We start from the raw sequence: 26,879 nt of genomic DNA on the forward strand, positions 1-26,879 counted from the left end.
GTAAGCAGAAAGCACCATGCAAATAGACACACCTTTGGCAAACTTTTATAACCTTATGAATAACATCTCAGTGGAGAATCTGGGCTAATCTGAATTCTCTCTCAGACAGGAGTTACCAATACACGTTCTCCTTAGACTGTTGGTTGGAGAAAGTTGCAAGTGCTGTTTTCTTTGACAAAGAAAAACATATTAAGATGTATAATGTCATGGAAGAACAGAGTTAAAACATTTTCTTCTGTCATCAGATAGATCCTCCTTCACAATATGACAAATACTTCAGCATTGCTGACAAACTCTTCAGCATCAGAAATGTCCTTTCCACATACTTTCAAAATTCTCTACTCAAATCGTCTTTCCTTTGTTCTCCCATTTCACTTTCTTTACACACTCAGTCTATCTTGTATTAGAATTTAAATGCCCATGAAGGTGCCTCCTCTTCCCCATTGATTGTGAGCTCTTAGAGAATAGGGACCTTGTTGTGAATATCCAGTTGGCAATTATGCTTTAAACAAGAACAGGCCACAGGCCAGAACGGAGAAATAGAACCTAGAAGGATACTCAAATAGGCCTGAAATCAGAAAATTAAAAAAAGAAAAAGAATCTAGAAGAGTAGCTGAAATGTATTTTTTAATTAAACATACCACTTTTACAAGAATCTACAATTTGCATTTTGGTGAGGAATTCCTGAAACCTCTTCATGGTGTGCATATACCTGCACATGCTCTAACATAATCATAAACTTTCTGTAGTTCATCCACAGACCCAGAAAGTACCTTCCCAATGCTGAGAAGTGGTGAAAGCATCATGGCTTTAATCAGTTACAATTACCCCTGGCAACAGTGGAATAATTCAGGGCTTTCATCCTTTACAAAGCTAGCTGAGAAAGAGCCATGTCTATATGCCCAAGTCCACAAAGTTATCTTTGGCCTTGCCTTTTTTTTTCCTTATGATAACAGATCAATTTTAATTCTAGCACCTGCAGCTATACAAGGGTGTGCATTATAAACTTCATGGAACTGTTGTACACATTCGATAAAGTGACAACTGTGCGATACCACTTAGTATCTCAAAATCAGGAACATACATTGGAATTGTTTAAACACAATCCACAGAATTAAAAACAAAATCAGAAGTCGTCCACAGTTATACTCATTGTCAATTAAATGTTTTATCACTTGCTACTTGATATAACAGTCAATATCTAGTAGGGGATATCGGAAGTGATTTCAGATTCTCATCCTGTTGTACTCTGTTGGGAAGGTTTCTTGAGTAGCTATGTCACTGGCCAAAGGTGAGTACAACTAGGACCCAAACAGCATGTAAGGTTGTACCACAGTTTCTGTAGTTTTTTCTTCTTTTCCTTTGTCAGTGAAAAGTGAACAGTAAGAATTAAATACTTATCTTTACATACACACACGGTGTGCTGTGAAAGCATATTTGCTAAAAATATGGAACGCTTCACGAATTTGCGTGTCATCCTTGCACAGGGGCCATGCTAATCTTCTCTGTACCGCTCCAGTTTTAGTATATGTGCTGCCAAAGCGAGCACTGGCCTTGCCTTTTTTCCCCCCTAAATTAAAAAAAGTCTCAGCTATAGGCATCAAGTGGTAGAGACCAGGGTTGGCAATGCTTTCTCACAGATAGGAAGCTTTGGACAATTTCAGTGCTGTAGAAGAACATTTTTTAGATATTTTAATAAAGTTTTCACTTTGCTTTTAAATCAGTTTTTCCTCAAGCCTCATAACTATTGGAAAATTACAGCACTTATTACTTAAACTGATTACTATCACATTTTACATTGATTCAAAAGCAATTTTAGCAATACTCCATAGTTACTATGGCTATTTTTTTGTTAAATTTTTTTTGAATTTTATTTTATTTATTTTTTTATACAGCAGGTTCTTATTAGTTATCCATTTTATACACATCAGTGTATACATGTCAATCCCAATCTCCCAATTCATCACACCACCACCACCATCCCCACCATTTTCCCCCTTTGGTGTCCATGTTTGTTCTCTACATCTCTGTCTATTTCTGCCCTGCAAACCAGTTCATCTGTACCATTTTTCTAGGTTCCACATATATGCATTAATATACGAAATTTGTTTTTCTCTTTCTGACTTACTTCACTCTGTATGACAGTCTCTAGATCCATCTACGTCTCTACAAATGACCCAATTTCGTTCCTTTTTGGGGCTGAGTAATATTCCATTGTATATATGTACCATACCTTCTTTATCCATTCATCTGTCGATGGGCATTTAGGTTGCTTCCACGACCTGGCTATTGTAAATAGTGCTGCTGTGAACATTGGGGTGCATGTGTCTTTTTGAATTATGGTTTTCTCAGGGTATATGCCCAGTAGTGGGATTGCTGGTTCGTATGATAGTTCTATTTTTAGTTTTTTAAGGATGCTCCATACTGTTCTCCATAGTGGCTGAATCAGTTTACATTCCCACCAACAGTGCAAGAGAGTTCCCTTTTCTCCACACCCTCTCCAGCATTTGTTGTTTGTAGATTTTCTGATGATACCCATTCTAACTGGTGTGAGGTGATACCTCATTGTAGTTTTGATTTGCATTTTGTTAAATTTTTTAAAAAACTCAACCTGACAGTTTTTATGCAATTCAAGGTTGACAGTATGGTTCATACAGAGATTTTTAAGATATCTAACTGTTCAGGCTGAAATGTTGACATTTATCTTTCAGTGTTCATCTTTCTACAGTTTTAGATAAATAGCTTCTATAAATTGGTAGATGTGTTAGAGCTTAGTAAAGCACAGTAGTATTTCTTTATAAGATTTCTTTAACTCAAGATTGTCTGTTGGCGCCTTAACGTCAGTGTTCATGTTTAAGAAACAGAACTTCATGACTGAGGATGGAGTTTCTCACTGAGGCCAGGGGTCAACTTCCCTGGAAGGGAGTAAATTCCGAACCCATTGAGGATCCAGTCCCTCTCACACTCAGCGTCTGTGCAGCTGCCTGCTCTTTTGGTGACTTCCTGCTACCGTGGAGCCCAGCAGAGAGAAATGGAGAGAAACCAACAGTCTGGCATCGGGTCCATTCAGGTGCTAGAACAATCTTTGAGGGACGTGGTAGAGAAGGGGTCGTAGGCCCTAATAGTAGTTGTCAATGCCTGAGAAGAAAAGTGTAACCACAGAATTGTGGGCTATACATTGCATACTCTTAATAATATACATGCTTATAAATCGTAAAGTGTGGTTGACCTTGCAGCACTGTCCCGCAAGGGACATGGCTGGTGTCAGGGAGGCAAGAGATAAATTGACTCAGTTTTAAAACCTGAATAATCAACTATACTCCAATATAAAAAATTAAAATTAAAAAAAAATACATAAGAGTACAGGGGAAAAAAAAACCTGAATGAAGACTCATTTTTTAAAATGTCAATGGGCAATACAGAGCACTATACCCCACTTAATTGCATGGAAGAAATTGCTACTCCAAAACAGAAGAACGATGTGGTTTGTTCAATGATTTATTCAATTTTATTTTATTTTTTTGCGGTATGCGGGCCTCTCACTGTTGTGGCCTCTCCCGTTGCGGAGCACAGGCTCCAGACGCACAGGCCCAGTGGCCATGGCTCACGGGCCCAGCCGCTCCGCAGCTTGTGGGATCCTCCCGGACCGGGGCACGAACCAGTGTCCCCTGCATCGTCAGGCGGACTCTCAACCACTGCGCCACCAGGGAAGCCCGATTCATTCAATTTTAAAACCTTCTTAATTTGCTTTTAAAAATTAAGGGAAAAGAAGAAAACAAGGCAGCCAAAAAGCCTACAAGCCATGAAGAGGCTAACGTCATCAATATGACACAACTAGGAGTTCTCAAATGCCTTTACGACCAACATTATTTTGTATCATAGCTTGGCCATTATTAGCTTTTAGGGCCGTGAAGCTGGGCCTTAAAGCCAAGACCTGTTAGTACCAGCCTATTGGATTCTCTCTCCTACTCATGGTTTCCAACATAAATTTCGTATTCTTTGTTAGTTGCATATTTATAAAGACGAGTGCTTTACTCATATTTGGCTTTGGACAAGATAAAAACCTTTATTTACAAACATTCTAGTCCTTTAAAAATATATATACAGAGTAAAGGATTTGGATAAAATAAGTTAAATCACAGGAAGCAAAGCCAACTTCTGTTAAAATCAAGGAGAAATTGGTGACAGCCAAGAATCAAAACCAGTTATAACAGTTACAAGAGGCTCAAAGCAAATAGATTGCGGGACAACAAACCACATCAAATTTCCCCTGAACCCTCTACCCAGTGGCTTTGTTCCACAAGTTCATAGCCAGCTCAGAAATTTGAAGTTATGTAGAGTCTTATTTCTACCCACCTCATATGGTGGTGAAGTCATTAACTTAATAAATACAACATCAGAGAAAGGGGTTGGCTCCATTCAGAGAATGCAGTAGGAAAACTACTTGCTCAAAGTGGCTGAAAATTCCTTGAGGAATAAATTCATCTAACCTGGGAAATGTTGTTGAAATCCAGGCACACTTTCTTGTAAGCTGTTACCTCAACTCAAAACCAAATTGAATTCCTTTCTGTTTGCCCGGAGAGTCCCTGGGATCCTTGATAGGTAGGTAGGCAGCCTCATAGCCCACAGGCTGCACAAAGGGCTGCTTTCAGTTCAGAGGTCCATGCTTTCCCGTTGTGCACCAACAAATCTGAGAAGTGAATGAACTGTTGACAGGTGGTGTTAGGAATGTAGCAAGAGAGAAGAGAAATGGCTACCAATGATAATACCTATGACCATTGCTGCTAGGAAGTCTTGATAGCTGTAGGATCTTGGCTGAAAATGCTAAATTAGGAGTGACTTTTGAAATCTTTGGGCGCCCAAGGCTGTTAGTTTCTTCCTTTACAAGAGAAAGGTTGACACAGTCGGTATCTATTTGGGGGATAAAAGGTGAGTTGGTGTGAAAGGAGTTCTTATGGGGAAGACTGCCCCCAGGTGAAGCTTGAAGACTTGGCACTCTTTCCTCCCACCAGGCGTTTGGTGCTTCTTGATCCCGTGGGGGTCCCAGAGACCCCAGGGACACTGTGGCATTCCTTGGGGGACTGGGCCTGCTGGGCTTCTTTCAGTTCCCTGGAATTAAAGAGGAAAAATGTACGTTACTTAGTCCTAAATTAGAGATAGTATTTATGATCAAAACTGATATAGATATGGCATGGACATATATACACTACCAAACATAAAATAGATAGCTAGTGGGAAGCAGCCACATAGCACAGGGAGATCAGCTCGGTGCTTTTTGACCACCTAGAGGGGTGGGATAGGGAGGATGGGAGGGAGGGAGACACAAGAGGGAGGAGATATGGGGATATATGTATGTGTATAGCTGATTCACTTTGTTATAAAGCAGAAACTAACACACCATCGTAAAGCAATTATACTCCAATAAAGATGTTTTTAAAAAATTAAAATAAAAATTTTCTAAAAAGTGAAAAAAAAACTGATAGAGATTTTTCTTTTTATTTCAGTATTTATAGAAACAAGCCTGAATTATACACGGAATAGAAAATTAGCTCCTGTGATTATCTTAAAAAATAGCTACTTCACACATGCCTCAACACACAGCAGGCTTGGCTTACTGAATTCTACTGATTGGGGCATAAATGGTCTTTAAAATTAAAGAAAAATAAGAGAACAACACTAGAGGCTATATATGAAAGCTCCAGGGGTCCGCGAAGTGCAGCCCATAGGTCAAATCTGGCCTGCCATCTGTTTCCGTAAATAAACTCTTACTGGAACTCAGCCAGTCCCATTCATTTGTATATGGTCTATGGCCACTTTCACATCACTCCAGTAGAGTTGAGTCGTTGCAGCTAAGATCATATGGCCCACAAAGGGTGAAATACTATCTTGTTCCTACAGAAAAGTATGCCAACCCCTGGTCTAGACAATTTCAAAAGGCAAAAAATTATTGAGTTGCTTATTAGGAAGGATTACCTGACTAAAGGCTCAGTTAGAGCTTCCACAACTCATTGCCAAGAAATCATTTGGGGGACTTTTCAAACTAATCATTTTAAGATGGGTTGTGCAGCCAAAAGAAACTGGACCTCTAAGTTTATTCTAGACAAGGACCATTTCTCATCTGCTTTTATATTTTCAACAGTTCACAGTATGTAATAATTACTTTAAAATGCCTTCAGAACCGTGCTCAAACATCACTTCCTGACCTTTATAATACCAAACCCACCCTATCTAATTAATTAATTTGTTAAATGAAGGAATAGGTTAATAAATAAATGCATGCGTGAATACAAGCTTACATGCATAAGTAATAGGACTGCTTCCTTTGGCTTGGAAAAATACCTCTTTCTCTAAACATTTGCCAAGACAGAATATCTGCCTGCCCCCAAGATTTAATGGATTTCTAATAGATATCTTCCCACTTTAACTATGGTTATCTTATATCGGGTGATCATCCACCAGTTACTTTAAAACTCTGGTCACTCAGAATCCTGCTAATTTCTTTACCAGTTGTATTTTCTTGTATTCATTTGCATTGACTGGAATTTTCTCTCTCAAGCCGTCTAGTCATGGAGCATCCAGCCCCTTGTTACAAAGGGCCCCATGCTACTAGCCTCCTTGTGGGCAGGGGCCCCTGTGTCATACTGTTGGATTCCACTCGAATCCATAGAGAAGACACATCAGACCAGTCATGTCACTGTGAGTAGTACATCAATAGATTCTCAACTCCAGCATCCAAAATCTACCTTTCCAGTGTGGCTGTCTTGAACTTTTCCAAGTTCAACTGCTGCTGAAGCTCTTCTGTTTTCCCCAGGGAGGGACAGAGAACTCGACTTTTGGCCAGAGCTGCTGCAGAAGGTCTCTCTGCTGGATCGGGGTGGATCATGTTCTGATGAGGTAGGACCAAAAAGGAGGAAATAGAACCTTCACTGTTGGGAAAAATCTCCCCACCCAAGCCAACTCCAACCCAGCTTCTGCCGGTGGATTTTGTGAAACTCGCTTCTCCTTTGTGCAAAGGGAAGAAATAAATGAAAACTTAGCTCCACCTGGGACAGGAATATCATCCTTATCTGGTAGCATCAGTCATCCGTACCTCTGAGTTGTCCTTAAGTAGCATATTTTAGAGCTGGATGAATGATGAACCAGCTTAACTGCCTTAATTTTAAGCAGGAAGAAACTGAGGTCCTGAGATAGAAAGTGGCTTGTCTAAGTTATTGACAGGCCCAAGACTAAAACTCGGGTTACCCAACTGCTAGTTCAGCTCACTTTCTACCATAACGTGCTCATTTTTCACTTAAAATTAATTAAGGATATCCCACCATGACAGTATTCCTACAGCATTTATCTTCAGGTAGAGGATGTGTATAGCCTAAAATGACTGGAATACAGTCAAAAATACCTAATATATGGAAATTAGTAGTGTCGAATAATTTAGAAAACACTGACCCTCCCATTTGGGGAGCAACGTTCAGAGCCAGCTCCACCACTTATTATGTAGCCTTGAGCAAACGTACCTTTGCTGAAACTCAGTCTCCCTTTCCTATATTTAGGATAGCGATATTCACCTTCTGGGCTATTGTGAGAATTAAATGAATTCACATATGCGTATTACCTAGCACAGGGACAGCGTTGAGGTACTCAGTTAGAATCAACTAAATCTAAGAGCGATTTACACATAGAAATAGGCGATTAGGCTATGAACAGAAGACCGCTGTGAGGAAAGGTTTGCCTTCTTTCAGGAAAGCAGAAGTGAGGAAGGACAAGTTTGGAACTAAATTTGAAGTGTTCAGGTAAACTGTGAAACTCAAACTTAATCTCCAAGAGAGTAGATATTTCTAAGGCTATTTTAGGGATTCTAACCAATCCTGCTCCTTAAGCTATGAAGTAAGTCTTACGTATACATTGCTTTTCTAGTATAATTCTAGCTTCTTGACAGTGTAGGTGTTTTTGTACCTCTCTTTGTTTCAACATAATACCTTCCTTTCCTTGTCCCTTCACATACTCAGGTATCATTAAGGACAAGGAACACATAGATTCCTAAATTAACATTATGCCTTTAATCTGCTCAAATAACTGGTGGGATTGTCAGTTATCCATCAATAAAGTAACTTCTATTTCCTCTATACAAGCAAAATTCAGTTTTTTGAGTAATATCACTGTTACCATTGACTGTAGTTAGAACCGTGATATAGGAGCCTAAGAGCAGATTTGATTTTGGAATTAATCAATTATCGAAAGTGAAACACAAGTCAAGGAACTGCTCTGAGGCTTGGTTTCCTCATCTGCCCACCTCACGGGGTTATTAGGAAGGGTAAATGAAAAATACAATAGGAGTTTTAAACTATAACAAAAGGTTTTCATGATATGCTCTAAGTTTCCTAGAGAACCTTTCAGTCTGTCCTGTTTTTTCTGGGCTTCCTAGTCATGCTTCCGTTCCCTTCTGTCAATGGCACCACCATTTCCCTTTTCCCACCTATTTGCCATTACATTTTTTAAAAAACAGACATTTCTATCCTCTCTTCATTTCATTAGAGACACCACCTTGAGTAGTTGGTGAAATTCTTTGGAGAGCTCCTGAGGAATGTCTGGAAGATTCCCCTCACGGATGTGATGCCACGCAGCCCCATTGGTAGGTAGTGACTCTGCTCCCGCAGCCACTGCAATGGTCAATCCCAAGGCAAATATGTCTGCTTTAGGAAGGTGCTGATAATTCTTCAAAACAGAAGACAGGAAGGCCAGTTAGTTCGCCAAGTGAAGGGAGTCTAGACTAAAACACAGCTGGTAAGAGAGATTCATTTGAATGCACATGAACTTAAACAGACGCAGTGGGCAAGGTTATATCTGCTGTGGTTAGTGGTCTATCTCTAGGGAAGAGAGGACAGGGCACAAATCCACTTGATTAGCACTGCCCTGCCCCGAAGAGTCTGAGGCAGAATCTCAGTGCCATTTTGCTCTCTCAGGCTCAAAGAGGCTTGAAGCATAGATTGACTGATCACAGATAGGAAAGACTCCTCTTTTTCTCCCCTGATTATTATCCTGTAGAAACTTATATCCTTCCTCGGCCAGACTCACAGACATCTTAGAAGGTGAGCAATAACTGAAGGTCATTCCAATGACCAAAGCTGGAGGTGCTATCAAAAGGATAGTAGCATGATAAAGATGGGTTCGACCAATAACAGCTTCCTTTCTACTAGGAAATCTGTAAATTTAAGAATTCTAAGAAGTATTAGAAACAGTAAAGGACCTTCACAAAAAACAGTAAAAATTTTGACTAATCCATGTTTGAGCCAGCTTTCCCCACGCTTTTTTTTGCAAAAGTTTCTCTCCTATCTTTGGTCTCCACTCTGGATAGAAAAAGGATAATATAAATTTAAATTATAAATATATACTTTTCATTTCCTGCACTGTCAACATTCATTTGAAACTCAAAATGTTCAATGGATTATAAAATACCCTCCATTTCCCTAATCTATACCTCTTGCAAAATCTCATTAGCCAGGAAGCGACTATCTCCCTCTTCCACTTTGGGCTTGCTTATTGATGTCACATGACCCAAGTCACCTAAAAAAAGAAAAAAAGAAATAGAGTTCTTTAAAAGCATGTCTTTCTTAAAACTGGAATAAATGGAGTAGTCATCAGCATAAATTTTATAGGATAATAGTATACCAATCAGGTTACAAGACAGACTCACCAATTTTATACATCACATTGGCAGAGAGAAACCAATCAGCTTCATTTTCAATCTCTTCCGGGACTACTGGAGAGTCACTCTGCATCTTATGACATATGAAGATGTTACCTGAAAAAATACAGAATTGTCATTAACTAATGAATCCTAAACTTTTTCACCCGAGATTCTTTTCTGTAAATAACATTTCAGTCACCCTCCTTTTCTGTGTGCATGTAACAAGACTACCAAGGTTTCTTTTCTTCCATGGAATCTCTCACACTACTTCTGAACAGCTGAGTGATTGATAATACCTATTTCAGTAAAACTTAAACCTCAAACATACTCCATCCTCTGAAGAGGCTGGTGGCCTCAAAACAAAGAAATAATCAAAACCACAAAATAGTAACAACATTTCCTCGCATTTCACATTAATGAGAGCCTAAACCATGCATTTCTGCTCACTTCGATCAAGGCTGAGTTAGAAAGAGTAGAGCACTAGCTGTAAAAAGTCAGGATGCAGCCAATATGCTGTCACTTATCTATGCAGTAAATTAAACACTTATTTTCATACTTTTGATTCACTATCTGGGAATCTTTACTCTCTGTCCTCTAGGCCCGGGGGGGAATGGTTAAAGCTCTTTAACTGAAATTTGGGCAGGGGAGGGGGAAAGGGGAACTGATGAAAGGGATTCTGCCAGCAAACAGCGTCTTTGACACTTGATAGACACGCAGGCACAGATTCTGACAACAGTAGGAAAAGAACTAAATACGGCCAGAGGAGAGCTGTACTGACTAGGTTTGATGTCCAGGTGCGCCATGCCAGAGTTGTGGATGTACTTAAGCCCAAGGGAAATCTGTAGAAGGATGTCTTTGAGTTTGCACTCTTGGAAATGATTGCCAGACTTTGCGTTTTCAGATATAGCAGCTTGCAAGCTCCCACCTGGGAAAGAAAAACAGAGTAGCCCCGCAAAATGAGAGAAAAGGTATGAATCTTATAAATGAAAGCATAGTACGTATTCAATAAATTCCTCATGAGTGAACGCAGTCCAGCAAGTATAAACTGCTTCAGTGTCAGTTTGAAACATAAGATCTGATCCCTGTCTATACCATAGACATATTGGAAAGAGGAATTAAGGGCCTTTAAAGAGGAAAAGAAAATGCCATATCCTAGGTATCCAATATGTGGCCCTATTGCTTTGAGTATGCCCCAACTAACATTTTAAAAGTTTTACCTAGTTATTAACCAGAAGGCCAATCAGGCCTAGTCATGTAGCTACTATGGCGTTGATGAATAATTCCATGTTGGTATCAAGGTAGTAATTATAGGCCATTAGTAGTTTTTATGTAATTGGCTTCAAGTTTCATTCCATTAAAATATATATCATGAGGGCTTCCCTGGTGGCGCAGTGGTTGAGAGCCCGCCTGCCGATGCAGGGGACAGGGGTTTGTGACCCGGTCCGGGAAGATCCCACATGCCGCGGAGCGGCTGGGCCCATGAACCATGGCCGTTGAGCCTGTGCGTCCGGAGCCTGTGCTCAGCAATGGGAGAGGCCACAATGGTGAGAGGCCCACACACCACAAAAAAAAAAAAATATATATATATATATATATATATATATATAAAATGAAATAAGAACATGTAATGATTGCTGACCCAAGGAAAATATAAAACCTCCATATACACCTAAACCCTATTTGAGCCACCGTGTTTGTATATCAACTATTTATCATTGTTATCAATAAAAAGATAAGACCCCCCCCCAAGGCCGCTCATCTGACTACCTGATCTTAGATACTCCTATCCTAAGGTATTAGAATGCTTCTGAACCCTTTGTTTCATTAATTAGCATTTGTTGGCGGCCTCTTCAGTCGAATTAGAGACTCCTGGGACCCCCTGTCAGAAAGCCCACAGCTCCACCCTCCAAGTGTATATCAGAACAGGAGGATCTGAGATGATAACTGTACTTTTAAGGAAATTGATACTTTAAAGTATCTATGTAAAACTGAATTTAAAGCTTGAGCTGCCATGTTAAAATAAGTTCAGAAAGGAGAATTCAGCCTCTTTCAGAAACACAAAAAGGGCTAAAGTAAAGGTTATTTATTTCCCCCTGGGAGTCTTCTTAGGAAAGAATTTATGGACTGTCAGAGACATTAATTAGAAAGGAAGAATAAGTAAAGAAAGAGTGCGTTGTGCTTGTTAAAAATGCAGTCACCTCAATACTAAGTTTGCAGATAAGGTTATGAGCTGTGACAAAGCCCCCGGGTCCCCACTAGCCCGGGGGGTTCCTTTAGGACAGGGCCCACAGCTCATTCATCTTCACTGTGCCAAGGTCTGGCATGTAATAAGTATTTTCTGAACTGAATGTCTATTCTGGCAACAGAGGGAAAAGAAAGGCTGAGTCAAGGGCCCTATGAAAGGTATGGAAAGAAAGAAGCATCCTAGGTTACGTAGGATCCACTTAATATGTTCCTTTAGATTATAAGCAGGGGTATTTCTAATCCCCTGAAGAGGTACGGATATTTAGTAAGGGTAACTAGACCAGTACTAGCAGCACTTTTATTTACTTAGAATCTCTATAGGTCATATTAAAGATAGCCAAGAGGTAATTAGAAGAGTAGAAGTTACTGGAAAGTACTCGTTTATACGACTGTATTAGAATATCCTCATTTTGCTAGAGCTAAAGCTGGTTGTCCACACACTCTTATAGAAGAGCATAGTTAACTGTTCTTTACTAAATAGTATTAACAAGGAAGTATGTGTTTATAGACATAGCAATACTGAATGAACTGCAAACTTAATCCCTCCTAATCTCACCCAGCTGCACTGAAGCCTTAGCCTGTAACCCAAGGTACCCCCTGGAGTTGGCTCCCGCCAGCATGGTGCCCTAGGAGGAAACAGCCAGTTCCTGGCAGCTCTTTTCAAACCACCTTTGTGAGATGAGTTGCTGAATTCCTTCCTTTAGATAAAATAAAGATACTCACCCTACTTGGCAGGAAAAAAAAAAAAATTAAGAAAAACATATCCATGTTTTCCTGTCTGCTCGTGAGGCCTAACAGATACCGAAACAAATAAATAGCAAATGCCTTCCAACAATGAGATGCAAAAAGCAGGCCAACGACTGCTTTGTGTTCCTACATTTGTAGGATATTGTGTTCCTACATTTGTATTCTCACAGTCTTGATTTTAGGTTGCCACCAACAACACAAAGCCTATTTTTCTGCTGGTAAAGTTGTTCCTTATTTGGTAGAAAAATATAACCAGTATTCACGGTGTTCCACAGAAGACACAAACTTCTGAATGTCACGTCACTTGAGCAAGTATGAGAACCACCATTCTAGGGGAAGATGCCCTGTAAAACTTCCGTGACAGAGATGTCAAAAGAAAATACTGCCTTTAGGGAGAGATTAATCATCCAGTCCTGAATCGGTTAGAATCCTGGTTGTTGCAGAATCAGCCTGCTACCGGAAAACCTTCAGATTTCTGAGGCTGGCCCAGAGGTGGCTTGTAGGGGATCTTGGCTAGGGTGGCAGAGGAGCAGGGAACTTTTGATTAGTTCAGGGTTCAGGAGGGACAGGAGGGGAAATCAGATGACTGTTAGCCTCTAATAGTTAAAATCTAAGTTATCAAAATCATCTAACTTATAATCAGAGTTAACACCATAAGAGTACATGTTCCAGCCGGACTGCTGTGAGAGGCTAGGGGTGAGGGGTAAGGGTGGGCATGGGGAAACAGGGCATAAGGATGAAGAGATGAGAAAGAGGGAGAGGATGCAGTGGGGAGGGAGTGGAAAGAATGAGCCACTGACTACTCTGCTACTTTACATATACTTCGGGCTTATTATCCTTTACTTAGAGCCATCAGGCAAAGTCTCAACATGGATTATCCTTAACTACAAACAAGGTATAAGGGCATGCTTTATTTTCCATGATCAGTTCACATATGGAAGGTTCAATGTATGTGAATTACATTTTGCTAAATCACAGTCCCATTTTAATTGGCAAGCGTTGAGTGAAGCTGGTGAACCTCCATGATGAACAAACAATGATTCCCCGTAATCTATTCCATCTAGTCAGACTCACTGCCTGGCTTTCACGGCCCACTGCAGTCTTCCCACCCTTTACCTTGCTGATCTTATTTTCCTCCTGTAGGGTCACCTCAGGCCTGGTAGTCTCCTTACCATCTGCTAGGCCAGACCCTTCCCAGCACGGTGCTCTTAGCCTGCCTGCTGTTCCCCTAACTGGGTGGTCTTCCTTCTCCTTGCCTAAACTCTAGTAATCCTTCTGCAAGGTCTCATTCAAGTCTTACCTCCTTTATGAGATTTTCTCCGGATATGCTAATGACAAGTATTATCAAGTTCTTTCTATGTACTGGGACTTGATATTGTGCTAGCATTTGACATATATTGCTGCTAATTTTCAAACTACTCCCTTAGGTAAATATTACTGTCTCTTTACTCATTGAGATTAAATGACAGCCCAGTGATCCTACAACTACTATGTGACAGAGCTGGATTTTGAACCCAGGTCTGCCTGACTTTAAAGCCCAGGCCCATCCCACCACACTGCCTCTTGTTCACATTCGTCCTCTCTGAACGCTTTGTATCCACAGTTGTACCATATGGCTTTGCATCAGATTGTCTCTTTTGTATTCATTTTAACAGAGCAGATGGAACAAAGCTCCTTGAAGATAAGGACTTACTTACCTTATCTCACTCTACAGTATTTCTCACCCTAGAGCTTAATACAGCGTGGAGCCTCGAGAAGGTATTGAAATGTTGAAAAGAATTAGAAGATGATTTGTAATAGATCACTTCATCTTATTCTTTTTGAAAATTTGAAACTTTTACATTGCCCCAATTAAAATTTACATTGCCTGCAGGTTAAAATTAGTTGTGTTTTGCTTTATTAATTTTTTAATTTGATATTCTCTTTGTTAGTAGCTAAATGTCATGGAAATAAAATCAATCTTCTTTATAGAGAGAGGGAAGAGAGAAAAAGAATAGGGAATCTCAGGTTATGATAAGAGGAAATTAAGAAGAGAAGATGATAAGAAAGTCTCAACCTCTCAATCACAAGTATAATGAAAGGGTCCATTTTTTAATCCCAAAGAAACTATTAGAAAAAGGGATTTGGGGTGAGCTTATTAAGGAAAAAAACTCATGAAGTTCAAAGGTAAGGCTATGAGAAAATCAGGCTCTAAGGAAACAATAAGGGAAATGCCAAATCATTATTTTATAGGATATGTCTTCTATACCATTTTCTATGTTTTTAGCAACTCGTAATGTTATTTACTTACCTACTTATAAAATCAATCATGTATATGGTGATGAAGCTTTATCAGTGATCACTGCCCTCAAAAGCCAGGCTGGACATACATACTCAGGGCTATCCAGTGGTCATCAAACTTACCCAAAGACAGACTGTACTATTAAAGAAGCTCAGGGTGGGTGTACATGTTGTGGGGGGGATGCCGTTATCCAATATCACTGTGGCTAAAATATGGATTGTAAAATATGGATGCATCCTAAAATGATGGCAAGCTTCTATTCAACTGGTAGCACTTTTCTACTTTACCACTGAACATTTTGATGAAAATGTATTTCCGAGAATAACAATGCACAACTACTGTTATGTCACCCCTTAATCATAGATTAGAAATATTAATCATGGATTAGAAATATGTTAATCCAAAGGACCACTCTTTATAATTTAAGTAGCCCAGGAAACAAAAAGGTTTTACTGGTTACGGTGTATATGTGGTCCTGAAGGATCTAGGAGAATATATCTGAGGTCACTAAGTTTCAGTCCCAGCACCCCACCCCACGCCCTTACTCTTCTGAGAATACTTAAAGCTCAAAGGTCAGAAGCAGCAAGAAACATGAACAATCCCCAAACGCAGGAATCCACTTCAAAATTAATCAGAAGTTGGCTATATAAGTTTACCACCCCTTCCCCAAAATCGTAGGGACTATGGCTTACATCTTTTAGAATACCTAGTAAATGGTAAAAGGATGATTTACCATTCAAACCACCAGGGTGAAAGTTTTCTCTTTAAGTATTAATTAAAGTGTGAAGGATGTGATAGCTTCTGTGTATTAGCTGTGCATCAGCTTTGCAAGAAACACATAACAGCATAAGCCTGAAATTCCTTTCCAGCTCAACTCATTTTCTCCAGCTGTCTGTTTCCAAACAAAACAATAGTACAGACTTTTAGGTATGACTCTAATATACCTGCCATAAACTACAAGAAGGAGGCAGGGATTTTTTTCTGAAGACTTAGAAGTTCATCTCCCTCTCCATAGATATTAGACCACATACTTACCATTGCAGTATTCATTCTGAATGACCATGTGGTCATCTTCTGCCCATGCAGAGTAGTAACGTACCACATGGGGGTGATGCCCAAGCACCGCGTGAGCATAAACTTCATGCATAGCCAAATTCCTAAGAGACAGAAAAGCACTGAGAAAATTGAATCAAGATAATAGACATACAAAGGCTTTTAAAAGACAAGCTCTGAGGCATTACTAACAACGGCAGAACATTTACTGAGTGTTCACTGCTTGCTTACTATTTTATCACATTTAATGTTTGTAACGCCTCAGTATGATATAGTGGCAAGGATTAAGGCTTTAGAAAATTACGTGACTGACCCAAAGTCAAGCTGGTGATAGTAGATCTAAGACCAGAACCTTGGTTGTCCTGGACCAAAGTCCATGGTTTTTTGATTGAACATGACATATGTAGAGAGGAATCTTGGGTGGTTATTACCTCAGCAGCAGACCTGCTTTGATTCTTTTTTTAAAAAAATAAATAAATTTATTTATTTATGGCTGTGTTGGGTCTTCATTGTTGTGCACGGGCTTTCTTTAGTCGTGGTGAGCGGGGGCTACTCTTTGTTGCAGTGAGCGGGCTTCTCATTGTCGCGGCTTCTCTTGTTGCGGAGCACGGACTCTAGGTGCCCAGGCTTCAGTAGTTGTGACACGTGGGCTCATTGGTTATGGCCTGTGGGCTCTAGAGCTCAGGCTCAGTAGTTGTGGTGCACGGGCTTATTTGCTCCATGGCAGGTGGGATCTTCCCAGGCCAGGGCTCGAACCTGTGTCCCTACATTGGCAGGCGGATTCTTAACCACTGCGCCACCAGGGAAGCCCAGAGCTGCCTTGATTCTTACTTTCACTGTATCACAATCTAAAAACCCTGATGGGCTTAAGAAGAAATGGACTCGATTGTGGATATTGTGATGGGCCCTCTACCTTCCCTATGAAGGCTAAACAATCATTATAGTCAATATTAAACTCAGCCAGTATGATGTAGTCACAGGGACAGTCTTGGGGGCAGATATTCATTATGCAATAGGAAATCCAACACACAAAAAAGCAAAATATAGTACTTGATCAATTTCATTATTCAAATGAAGAATTCCAAAGACTGATGTCAGATTCAGCACTTTAGTATTATATTCCCCAGAGTTCATAAAAAGCAGTGGCTGAATCTGAAAATATTTGTTTTCCTTGTGGAAAGGAAGAACTTTTGAACATTTAGTTCTGGGAATGAAATTTAAATTTTTGTTAGTTTTTCCTTGCTTACAAGGAAGGAAACTTTGAAACGTGACTATTGAATTTATTATTCATGCAAAGTAGAGATAACCAGTGAGTTAATAATAACTTGGTAATATTTCTGATGAACTAAACAGGCACCAGAAGATCATTCCATAAATCTATTTGTTAAAAAAAAAAACCAGTGAGACCAGTAGTAAAAGCCACAAGAACTACAAAAAACACAACAAAAACACAACACGATCCCAAATGCTCATGGTATATTTCAGGAAATAACTTATCTCTGATCTTGAAAATTCAGAAAGGTTATGAATGTGAGACAACTTTCAGTGGGTCGAGGCGGGGGTGATTAAAAAAAAGTAGCAAATGACATCAGTGCCCTGATTCAAAATGCTTTGGCAAATCCAAGTGTGTATTTCTAGTACATTTTAAAGGTACTCACTCATCTGATGATCCTACCAAAGGTTTCGTGGAACGTTTTATTGCATAAACACATCCATCCAGCCTCTTAATGCACTTGTAGACCGTACCAAATTCCCCAACCCCGATTTTTTCCACCTCCAAGAATTCTTTTTCATAGCGGGAAGCCATGTTGGTTTCTCGTAGAACACATCTCTGAAATATTTCAGTAAAAAAAATAATTCTCCCTGACATATTGTGAGAATAAAATTAAGGCATATTATTCCTAAATTTCTCTAAGTTTTCAAAAAGCCTTTTGAGGCAAATCCATCAATATTCTTGGTAGCAAACGCCTCTGCAACCCTGCCACAATTGCTGACTACCTTCTCTGTGTTCTTTATAACCTGTCATACAACTCTGTACTGACATTTCTCTTTGCTATATTATTACATCTTTTTCTGTATTATTTCCTCTGTCTGGCCATACTCTTCTTCCCTATATGTGCCTAGAGGGGACACCTCACTCACAGTCAGAGCTACTGTCCTTAGCTGAAGGAGCGGGTGGGCTCTCGGAGGAGGATGTTAAACAAAGAGAACGCCTCTCTTTGACTCTTGTTTACTTGTCTCACAGTCTGGCTGCTGACGTTTCATCTCAAGTTGAATAAACATACTGTGTTCAGTTTGCTTCCCCAAAAAATCTTAGTCTGGAGAACAAAATTGTCAAATTGATAATTTCAGAATGTGTGCTCAGATAGCAACCACTCCCGCTACTGGCCAACTAGCGACATCACTCATTGCTCTGCTAGTAAATAACTCAAGCAAGTCACTGAACTCCTTTATCAGTTTTCTCATTTGTAAGATGAGGATCATAGCAACTATGCCTCAGGGTCCTGTCAAACATCACATGAGAATTATATCTGTTACAAATATATATATATATATAATTCTCAGTAAATGGTGGCTATGATGACAAAAATATGCGGAGATTTATATGAATCTCAGTCCAAGCTGATTCGTCTCTGTGAACTCATCTTTTCCCAACGTCCTCCTTAGCAAGAATTTCTGCCATCCAACTTTAAGTGTTTAAAATATCTTGACTCTTACTAGCTCTTCATTTTCAACGTACAGTTCCAACCAGTCTTCATCAACAAGATCTATAATTTCCCTTGCCCTTAGCCAGTCTCAAGCTCTGTTTCCTCCAAGTCTGGATTTGCTACAGCTACCAGCCCTCTCTCCATCTCCTCTAATAGGAAGATTGCTTTTGCAAAATGATGCTGTAGAATCAGACAAACCTGTTTCCCATGAGGCACCCACACTTTTTTTTTTTTACTAATTTATTTATTTTTAACATCTTTATTGGAGTATAATTGCTTTACAATGGTGCGCTAGTTTCTGCTTTATAACAAAGTGAATCAGTTAGGAACCCACACTTCTGATCAGGGGCCTGAAGCGCTGGTAGTGCTTACCTGCTACCTTACCAGCCTCATCTCAGACACCAAGTACCACCTTACCATCCATATCACTCCCTCCCCCTCCCCCTCCCCCTCCCCGACCCTCCCCCCTCCCACTTACATGCACTGAACATTATAATATCATGAAAACATGCCTATGTTCAAGCATCTTAATGGCAATTTAATATTCCACTGACTTTAAACTATAATTTACTTGGCCATTCTTCTATTATTGGACATTCAGTACTCCCTTTTTTTTTTTTTTTTTGCTATTACAGTTAAGGCTGCAACAAATATCTCTGGTGGTAATATTTACAGCATTATTTTCTTAGTTTATATTATCAAATGAGGGATACTAGATCAACATTATAAAAATCAATGGATACTGACACATTTAAGAGCTAAATTTTACGTATAGACCTCTGGCTTTATGCCCTTTTTCTCTGTTTTGTCTTATTCATTTTTGGACCTTAAAGATCTTGATTTTTCCCTTCACTTCTTCTGGAGTATATAATTTTTCCCCAGATCAAAGACAGTAGCAGTAGCCTTGAAGAATACTCCAAGGTAATGGTTCAGCAATAGGTTTGTTAGACACTGTCTGGTAAGGTGTGTGGAGGGTTGGAGAGGAGAGCAAGGAGAAAGGAGGGAGTGAGGGAGAAAGAAGGAGACATTAGGATGAAATGACTGTGTTACGATGGCTGGACCAAAGAACTGTGCTCACCTTGGCAGGCAGCCCTTGTTCTACCTTGCCTTCTCCTGGACCAGCTTCCTCACTTGGGGAAAAAAAAAAGTGATATCAGAGTATGATTAGCACTTATTGAGCCTAGTACTATGCTAGGTTTGGGGGCTCTACAAGTAAATAAGACAATTACGTCCCCTCTTCAATCTAGATTTGGGCACAGGGATAAACAGAAATTTTCAATACAGGAACTTAGGACAGGATAAAAACAAGATATCAAGGGATACCATAGACAGCACCCAATTCATTATCTGAAGAGTAAAAGCCTTTCCCAAAAAAGAGGACATGTAAGCTCAGATTCCAAGAATGAGTAGGAACCAGCTAAGACAAAAGAACAGGGTTTTAGGCAAATGGAACAAGGTATGCTGAGATGCGGATCAAGAGAGTGCGCAGAACGTACCTGAAACTCTAAGGGCTCTTCATCACCAGTGTACGTTTCCCCTGCAACACCCGCCTCCCTTAGAACCCGGCCTGTCTTAGGTTCACAAGCCAACTGTAAGTATGGCAGAATGCGCTCTAATCCTGGCAAAGATGTTTTCAATTACTTTTCATTAAGCTGAAGTCTCTGACGGACACCCTCTTTGGCACGAGCAGATGCATCCTGGATCTTTAAGCAAAATTTCAGTTTCTAGATCAGCCAGCTAGGTTCTTCTTCCGGACGAGTACAGTGTAGAAGGGGCAAGTGGAGGACATTACACGCGTGCAAATTAGGTGATGCAGGACGCTTGTGACTTACATTTAATACTACATTCTAATACTTTATAAAATAACAACGCCACAGTGAAGAAGAGGGGAAAATACCCTCTCAGCATCACTAAGTTATTGTACTAAAATGTCATCACTTTCAGGGCCAGGAATTCAAATCAGCAGTCTTTTCCTGCTAGCTTCAGTGAGAGGTGAAGCCATTCACTCTGAAGGTTTACAAAGATCCTAAAGAGCTAAAAGCAGTGGCCTAGTAACAAGAATAGACCAGTGTGCTTGTGCTGAAGTCCTGTTTACTTAAGACCCAGGAAATAGTATTGAGAAAAACCTATTCTGGCTACAAGGCTGATTAATATGTAGTCATGGATTCCAAAAGAACACAGCACATTAACTGTTCTACAGGCTTTTAGATTGTTAGCTGTGCGTTTATTTTGCCGAGTACCTCTAAGCATAAATGACCGGCCTGTTTCAGAGGTGCTTCCAGTCTATAAAAAAGCTGCATTGAGGATACGGTAAAGAAATGTCCCTGAGTAATCTCACTCTCCTTATTTAGGTGATTTCTACCATTCAGTGGCCTTTGTGGAACAATGCAGCTGGCTTTCCATTTATTAGCACCTCCGAAAGCAGCACTCCCTTTTTCTCTTCAGCCAGCCTTCCATCACCTGCAGAGAAGTTCAAATCCTTGCTCTGTAGCTGTCATCACCAGTCACACCACTAAACTCAAAACAGCAATATACTCTCTGGAACGAGAACTACACCCTCCCCAACTGCTGGACTCGTAGTAACCAGAGGGGAGCCCTTGAGTGCAGTTCCATAGCCCATTCAACTTCCTAATATAAGACAGAGCTATTGCTTACTCTGCCCTGTTCTTTCAAAGAGAAGGCATTTCACGGTACACTTCAGAATGGAAAGGTGTTACGATCTCTGTGACAAAGAAGGTTAAAGCCAGCGCTGACATTTAGAAAGGAGGGAATATATAAACACGATGTCGACTCATTCAGACAGACTTCTCGTTTATTCCTAATGTTTAACACTCCCCCTTCCACTTGGCAATAGTAAGATCAGTTCTCAAAAGTCATAGCAACAGGACACTTACAGGTCGCCTCGGGTTTTCCGCTTGCCATTGGATTTAAGGAATTGTTTCCTATAGGACTCCGGAGTGAAGGGATTAATATTGACCAGAGCCAGTGAGGTCATCGCGTCGGTGAAGGGACCAGGTGTGAGCTTCAGATGCTTAGAGCTTCGGGAGGGGAGCTTCCCTGTTGAAGAGATCTCCGGCTGGCTCACCTGGCCCTGAATGAGGATGATAAAAGGCAAATCAGAATGGAGGTAATTTTTTAAAAAGCGTTCTGTATCAGTTAGTTAATTAATATTTGAACCAAAGAAAGTTATTGCTGAAAGATACCCCTTAGAGGGTATCTGGTTCACTGCAAACATTGTAACTGGTCCTCTTATGAAAAATACAGATTCCCACTCTACCTCTAGATATTTTGATTCCTGGGATCAGCACAGCAATCTATACTTTTGTTAAGCTCCACCCTCTTCCCCTGGGCGATTCTGATAGTCAGCTCTGAGACCACCAATTCTAGTCCTACCCCCAGCTTTTTAAAGATGACCTTTCAGCTTAGACAAATGAAAATGACTCTAGAAGACCTGGTGCTTACGTTCTCAGACTGTATAGTTAATTTCCCCTCAATTATTCATCCCAATATTTGTTTGGTACCTACTAAGTAGCAGATGCTGGGTTAGGTGCTGAAGGGACCAGAGGTGAATTCTGGCTCTTAAGGAACGCACAGTCCATTCATCAGCAGTTCATTGATGTTTCAGAAATAATCACTTTGTAAGGGAAAGATTTCATAGACTATCTAAACATGGAAAAAGAAGTTTCCAAGTCCACTAAAAATGTAGCACAAATTGAGAAAAGTTCCAGAAAGTGGGGTAAGGAGACTGAAAAGTAATACTCTAAGCCCTTAAGATGCAAGGCTTTGCAGTGGCTACAACTAGCATACCAGTCAATAGGAAAATGTGCAGGGCTTACCAGTCCAAGTGGGGTACAGTAAGAGAACATCGGCCTAAAACCTAACCAGAACTAAATCAAACGACAGAGGGGAGAAATCAAAGACAAAGAATTCTGATGAGATGGCAGAATATGCTATAATGACCTAAGTGCCAGGGGCCAGAGGAATAGCTGCGTAATAGATCCGCAAGAGGACAGTAGTAGACACAGGGGCCATGCTGTAAGCTCATAGTGTAATCTTTGTACTGTGAGGCTCTTCGGAAAAGAGTTCTGTTTTGATATTCTCTGCACATGAATTTCGAGTGTAGAAGCAGAAGCTAGATTACAATATGATTCAGTATATAAAAATGTAATTGAAGAATGTGAGGCTACAAAGAATGGATATTAAACTTACTAATGAATACTCATTATTAAATTAATGATAGAAGCAGAAATACTCATTAAATGATTGATAGAAGCAGAAATGACGGAAGCTATAGAGTACACATAGCAGCCTAACATTTTTTTAAGTGAAGAAAAATTGACACAGTCAAGAGTTTTGCCAAGGGTTTTGCATACGTCTTAGAGTTCAGAGGGTCAACAGCCCTGGGGATATTATCAGACAAAGCCATCAATGACAAATAATTTTCCCATAAGTTTATTGTAAGGGTTGAGTATTGGTTCAAAAGAAATAAAACTATACTGGATGATATTTCTCAGTTGTCAATGTGATTCAGGAAATGAATTTAGAATTATAGTAAATCATTTTCTGAAACAGTTTTCTTGTGATGGTGATTATCATATGGAAAATAAAATGCATCTGTCACATATGAAACAGTGGGGCATCCACACCGGGATCCACACCTGGTATGTTTCACATAGTTCCAGTTGCTACAGTTCGAGGACAACAAAGAGGCCTAGAAACTTTTCAGATAAAAGTAAGGAAAAGTATTCCTATCAGGGAAGACTATCAGAATTCCTAGTCTGGAAATATGAGGGCTGATAGATTTTGGGAACTCCACTTACAATATAGTAAATGATGTTATGTTAATATGGATTTTATTGCCAAAGTGATAGAATTATGAGTAATCCTTTTGAAACCTAAAAGAACACAGCTTGCAACAAGATTTATGAAAGTGAGTTCTGCCTAGAAGTAAAGTAGACTGAAAATTTCTGGAAAGATGACCAGGTTGAGGGTATAAACGTGTTGCAGGGAGCGTAGCTACTTCTATATAAGTAACAGCTCTTACTACAGATGATTAAGAGAAAGGAAATTTGGGGAATAGCTCCTTGACTTCTGAAGATGGTGAGAGGAGAAGGAGGCAACCTCCCACTAAGACACAACATCACAGGGACTGGGAAAGGCTTTAAAGGTCCAGTTGGTACAATTAGTTCCCTGATGCTTGAATCCCCGGTACAGTGTTTTTCTACCAAGTGGTCATCAAAGAGCGTTGAATGCATTTAGCCACAGGGACCTTACTACCTCCTAAGGAAGCTCTTCTATCTCTAGATAATTGTGCTAGGAAGTCCTCATGGGGACCTGAAGTCGTTTCCCATGATTTCTGGTCCTATCCCCTGGGCAAGGCTGAACTAAGCCAATCCTCCTTTCCTCTGCATTCCTGTCTTTAGCACAACATTATGAATTATCATCCCCCGGCCTCTCTCCTCTGACCTCGATCCAAACTATATTTTTTGTAAAGTGTGTACATTCCCAGTTGCATTTCGAGTTTCCCTCCCAAATGTTGTTTTCTTTCTGTCCCTCAAATCTTGGCATCTCTAGGGTCCCTAGCTTGGACCACTCCTCTTCTTACTCTGGCACACAGACTGTGTAAACTTAAACACACCCATGGCTTCAACAACTTCCTAAATGCTGATGATATCCAAATACAGATCTTCAACTTAGGTGGTTTTCCTGCACTGCAGAACCACTTATCCAACGATTTACACCACATCTCTTTCTCCAAACCTGTACATCCTCTAAGGTCACCTACCTTGATTCAAGGTACCATCTACTCTGTCAAGCAAGCAGGAAGCCTCACAACACCCTAGGTCCCTCCTTTTCCCTCAACCCCTCCATCAAGTCAGTTAGCCATTCCTAAGCAACTCTCAACTCATCACTGTCTACCACTATCCAAGTTCAGTCCCTTCTTTTTTCTCAGTAGATCTATTATGAATACTGCCCTGCCCCCATGGTCTCTCCCACTCCATTCCATCCCTCACGTGAAGGTCACGATTTTTCAAAACTGCCTCTGACCAAAACCATTTAATGGCTCTCTCAACACTCTCAGGATAAAATCTCAGTGTAGCAGCTACCTACCTACTCCGGCCTCACTGCCAGACCCCTGCCACTCTGAATAACAAGCGATTTTCCAGGTGTAGTGTGACCTTTCCCCTCCATAGCTTGGTAGATGCTTTTCCCTCAGCCTCGAGCTCTCACTCCCTTCTTTTCCTAGCAAACTGCGAATCATCCTGTAAGACTGCTCTCAAACATTACTTCCTCTGGAAAGGTGTCCTGGATATCTCGAAACTTAATTCCCCACTTTTTCTCATCATGCTCTACAAGTCCTCTAGCATACCTGATCTGAACTTTATTTACCGTTGTTGTTTACCTTTATTCATTCTGTAGGCACTTTTTGAGGTAGTGAAGGGTTTGCCAGCAGAAGGTCTGCTAGCATATCAAGGTGTTCAATTAAGTTTTCAGTGAGTGGATGAAATACACATACCGTGCCGTGTCTCCCCCTGCTTACTCTTGTTCTGAACTACATGCTCCTAGCCCACTCTCCCCACAATTTCCATGTATGAAAACCATACCAACTTTCCTTGCCCTTCATATGCTTCCTTCACCTTCATTTCTTTCCTGTCTACCCACTGAGAAGCGGTCCACCCAGAGAACTCTGACCACTCTTGAATCACCTATCACATAGTATCCGCAGGCACGTCTCCCCTGCCAGAGACTGCCTCATGCTCCCAGCCCACAGTGGGTTCTCAGAAAATAAATGGTTAATTGATTGGTTATTGGGACCATTGAAAAACCCACAGGCAGACGCCTGAGCGTATTAAAGTAGCTTGTCTACCATTCAAACAAGAAGCTTAGTATTTCCTGGTAGTTGTGGTACCCATACTCAGCAGGTACAAAAGAGACCTGCTGACAGCGACTGCGCTGCCTTCAGAAGCACAGATGTTATCCTGATGATTTAAGCACCTCAAGCTGAGGCCGCGGGAGCTGATTCCAGGCCTAAGGCTCACACACCACAGCACCAGTCTATTAGAGGTAACCCTGCCCCAGTCCCGGCTTTAATAACATGAATGATGTAACAGGAGCTCAATCACAGCAAGGATAAAGGAACCTGCTTACTTGGGACCTTTACCTATTTGCCATCCTCAGCTTATAAAGGAGTATCAACCAGTTACCTCTGTGTTCACATATAAGAGCCTGTACCTCACTAGACCAAGGAAGGGAGAGGACTTCTTTCTGGAAAGAGCAGCAGCAAAGAGATAAAAAATATGTTAAATAGTGAATGTGAACATTCTTATATTAGGAAATATTAGTAAATAATCACAGAAGAATAGAGCCAGTTGGCGTAATGGCAGGAACAGTAGACCAAGCCCCAAAGAGCATGTTTCTCAGTCCTTTCTCTGCCGTTGGCTGAGCTACAGGCCACTTTCTCTCCTGAGACCTTGGTTTTCTCATAGGTAGAGTGCAGGTCAGGCTGTAGATCTCAATATTTTTTCCAGTTCCAATATTCTTTCACTAGGAACTTTTTCCCCACCCAAGATTTATCTGTGGCCTACACCAATGGTTTTAAGAAGACAGCTGGCAAGACACTTAATTCTGTTTTCCGGTAACTTTAAACTCTTCTTCATTTTCACCAGGAAATACGGAACTGAAGATAGATACAGCCTGTGAAACAGATCTGTCACACATACATAGGACTGGGCCCTCGTTCTCCGTCCGCCGAACTGAAGGAACACAGACCTCAGCGGCCTGGCTCCCTCCTCCCCAGCGATGGACTTACTTTGGGAGTGAAGGGGCTCTCGCAGCGCGGCGGCTTGCCCTTGTCTGGCGGGGCTGGGGTTTCAGGACGTGTGAGAGAGTGCGACACTGGAGTTCTCAGACCCTGACCTGGACTCACTTGGCCTTTTTCCTGAAATGTGTTGAGGTCACGTAGGTCACTAAGGGGAGTTCTGACGGGTGTAAGCTCTACCGCCTGAACAGATCCTGAATCCTGAGCTCCAGGCTTCTCGGGGGTTCGGCTCCGGGGCTCCTTGCTCTCCTGTGCTTCCTTCTGCCCTTCGTTCTCATGCTCTTCCTCACAAGAGGAAAAGTTTAATTTCTGCTTCAGTTCTCTGTCCTCATCGTTGTCACCCAT

At 40.7% G+C, this 26,879-nt stretch overlaps 1 protein-coding gene and 1 non-coding gene across 2 annotated transcripts; both read right to left on the minus strand.

The window, feature by feature from the left end:
- Positions 1-1,442: 1,442 nt before the first annotated feature.
- LOC116759941 lies at positions 1,443-1,549 on the minus strand. The gene has a single exon (XR_004351602.1). It is a non-coding gene; the product is annotated as a U6 spliceosomal RNA (small nuclear RNA).
- A 3,363-nt stretch (positions 1,550-4,912) lies between these two features.
- On the minus strand, positions 4,913-26,879 carry WEE2 (WEE2 oocyte meiosis inhibiting kinase). The gene is made up of 11 exons (XM_032643462.1): positions 26,526-26,879; positions 21,610-21,806; positions 19,794-19,845; positions 17,666-17,838; positions 15,990-16,111; positions 10,461-10,607; positions 9,689-9,796; positions 9,473-9,558; positions 8,539-8,709; positions 6,744-6,886; positions 4,913-5,109 (listed from the first exon to the last, which is right to left on the minus strand). The coding sequence occupies exons 1-11, from the start codon at positions 26,877-26,879 to the stop codon at positions 4,953-4,955; spliced, it is 1,710 nt and encodes a 569-aa protein (XP_032499353.1). The 3' UTR covers positions 4,913-4,952.

This window comes from Phocoena sinus, chromosome 9, assembly GCF_008692025.1.
Source record: "Phocoena sinus isolate mPhoSin1 chromosome 9, mPhoSin1.pri, whole genome shotgun sequence".
Lineage (NCBI taxonomy): Eukaryota > Metazoa > Chordata > Mammalia > Artiodactyla > Phocoenidae > Phocoena > Phocoena sinus.

What these genes read in the sequence shown, in the direction of transcription:
- WEE2 (XM_032643462.1), bottom strand. Translation starts at nt 26,879, where the DNA reads ATGGGTGACAACGATGAGGACAGAGAACTGAAGCAGAAATTAAACTTT. An exon ending in AGAGCCCCTTCACTCCCAAA is followed by an intron (nt 21,807 to 26,525) that starts GTAAGTCCATCG and finishes ATCCTCATTCAG; the next exon opens with GGCCAGGTGAGCCAGCCGGA. An exon ending in AATTTCACCAACTACTCAAG is followed by an intron (nt 6,887 to 8,538) that starts GTGGTGTCTCTA and finishes CTACCTCATCAG; the next exon opens with AACATGATCCACCCCGATCC.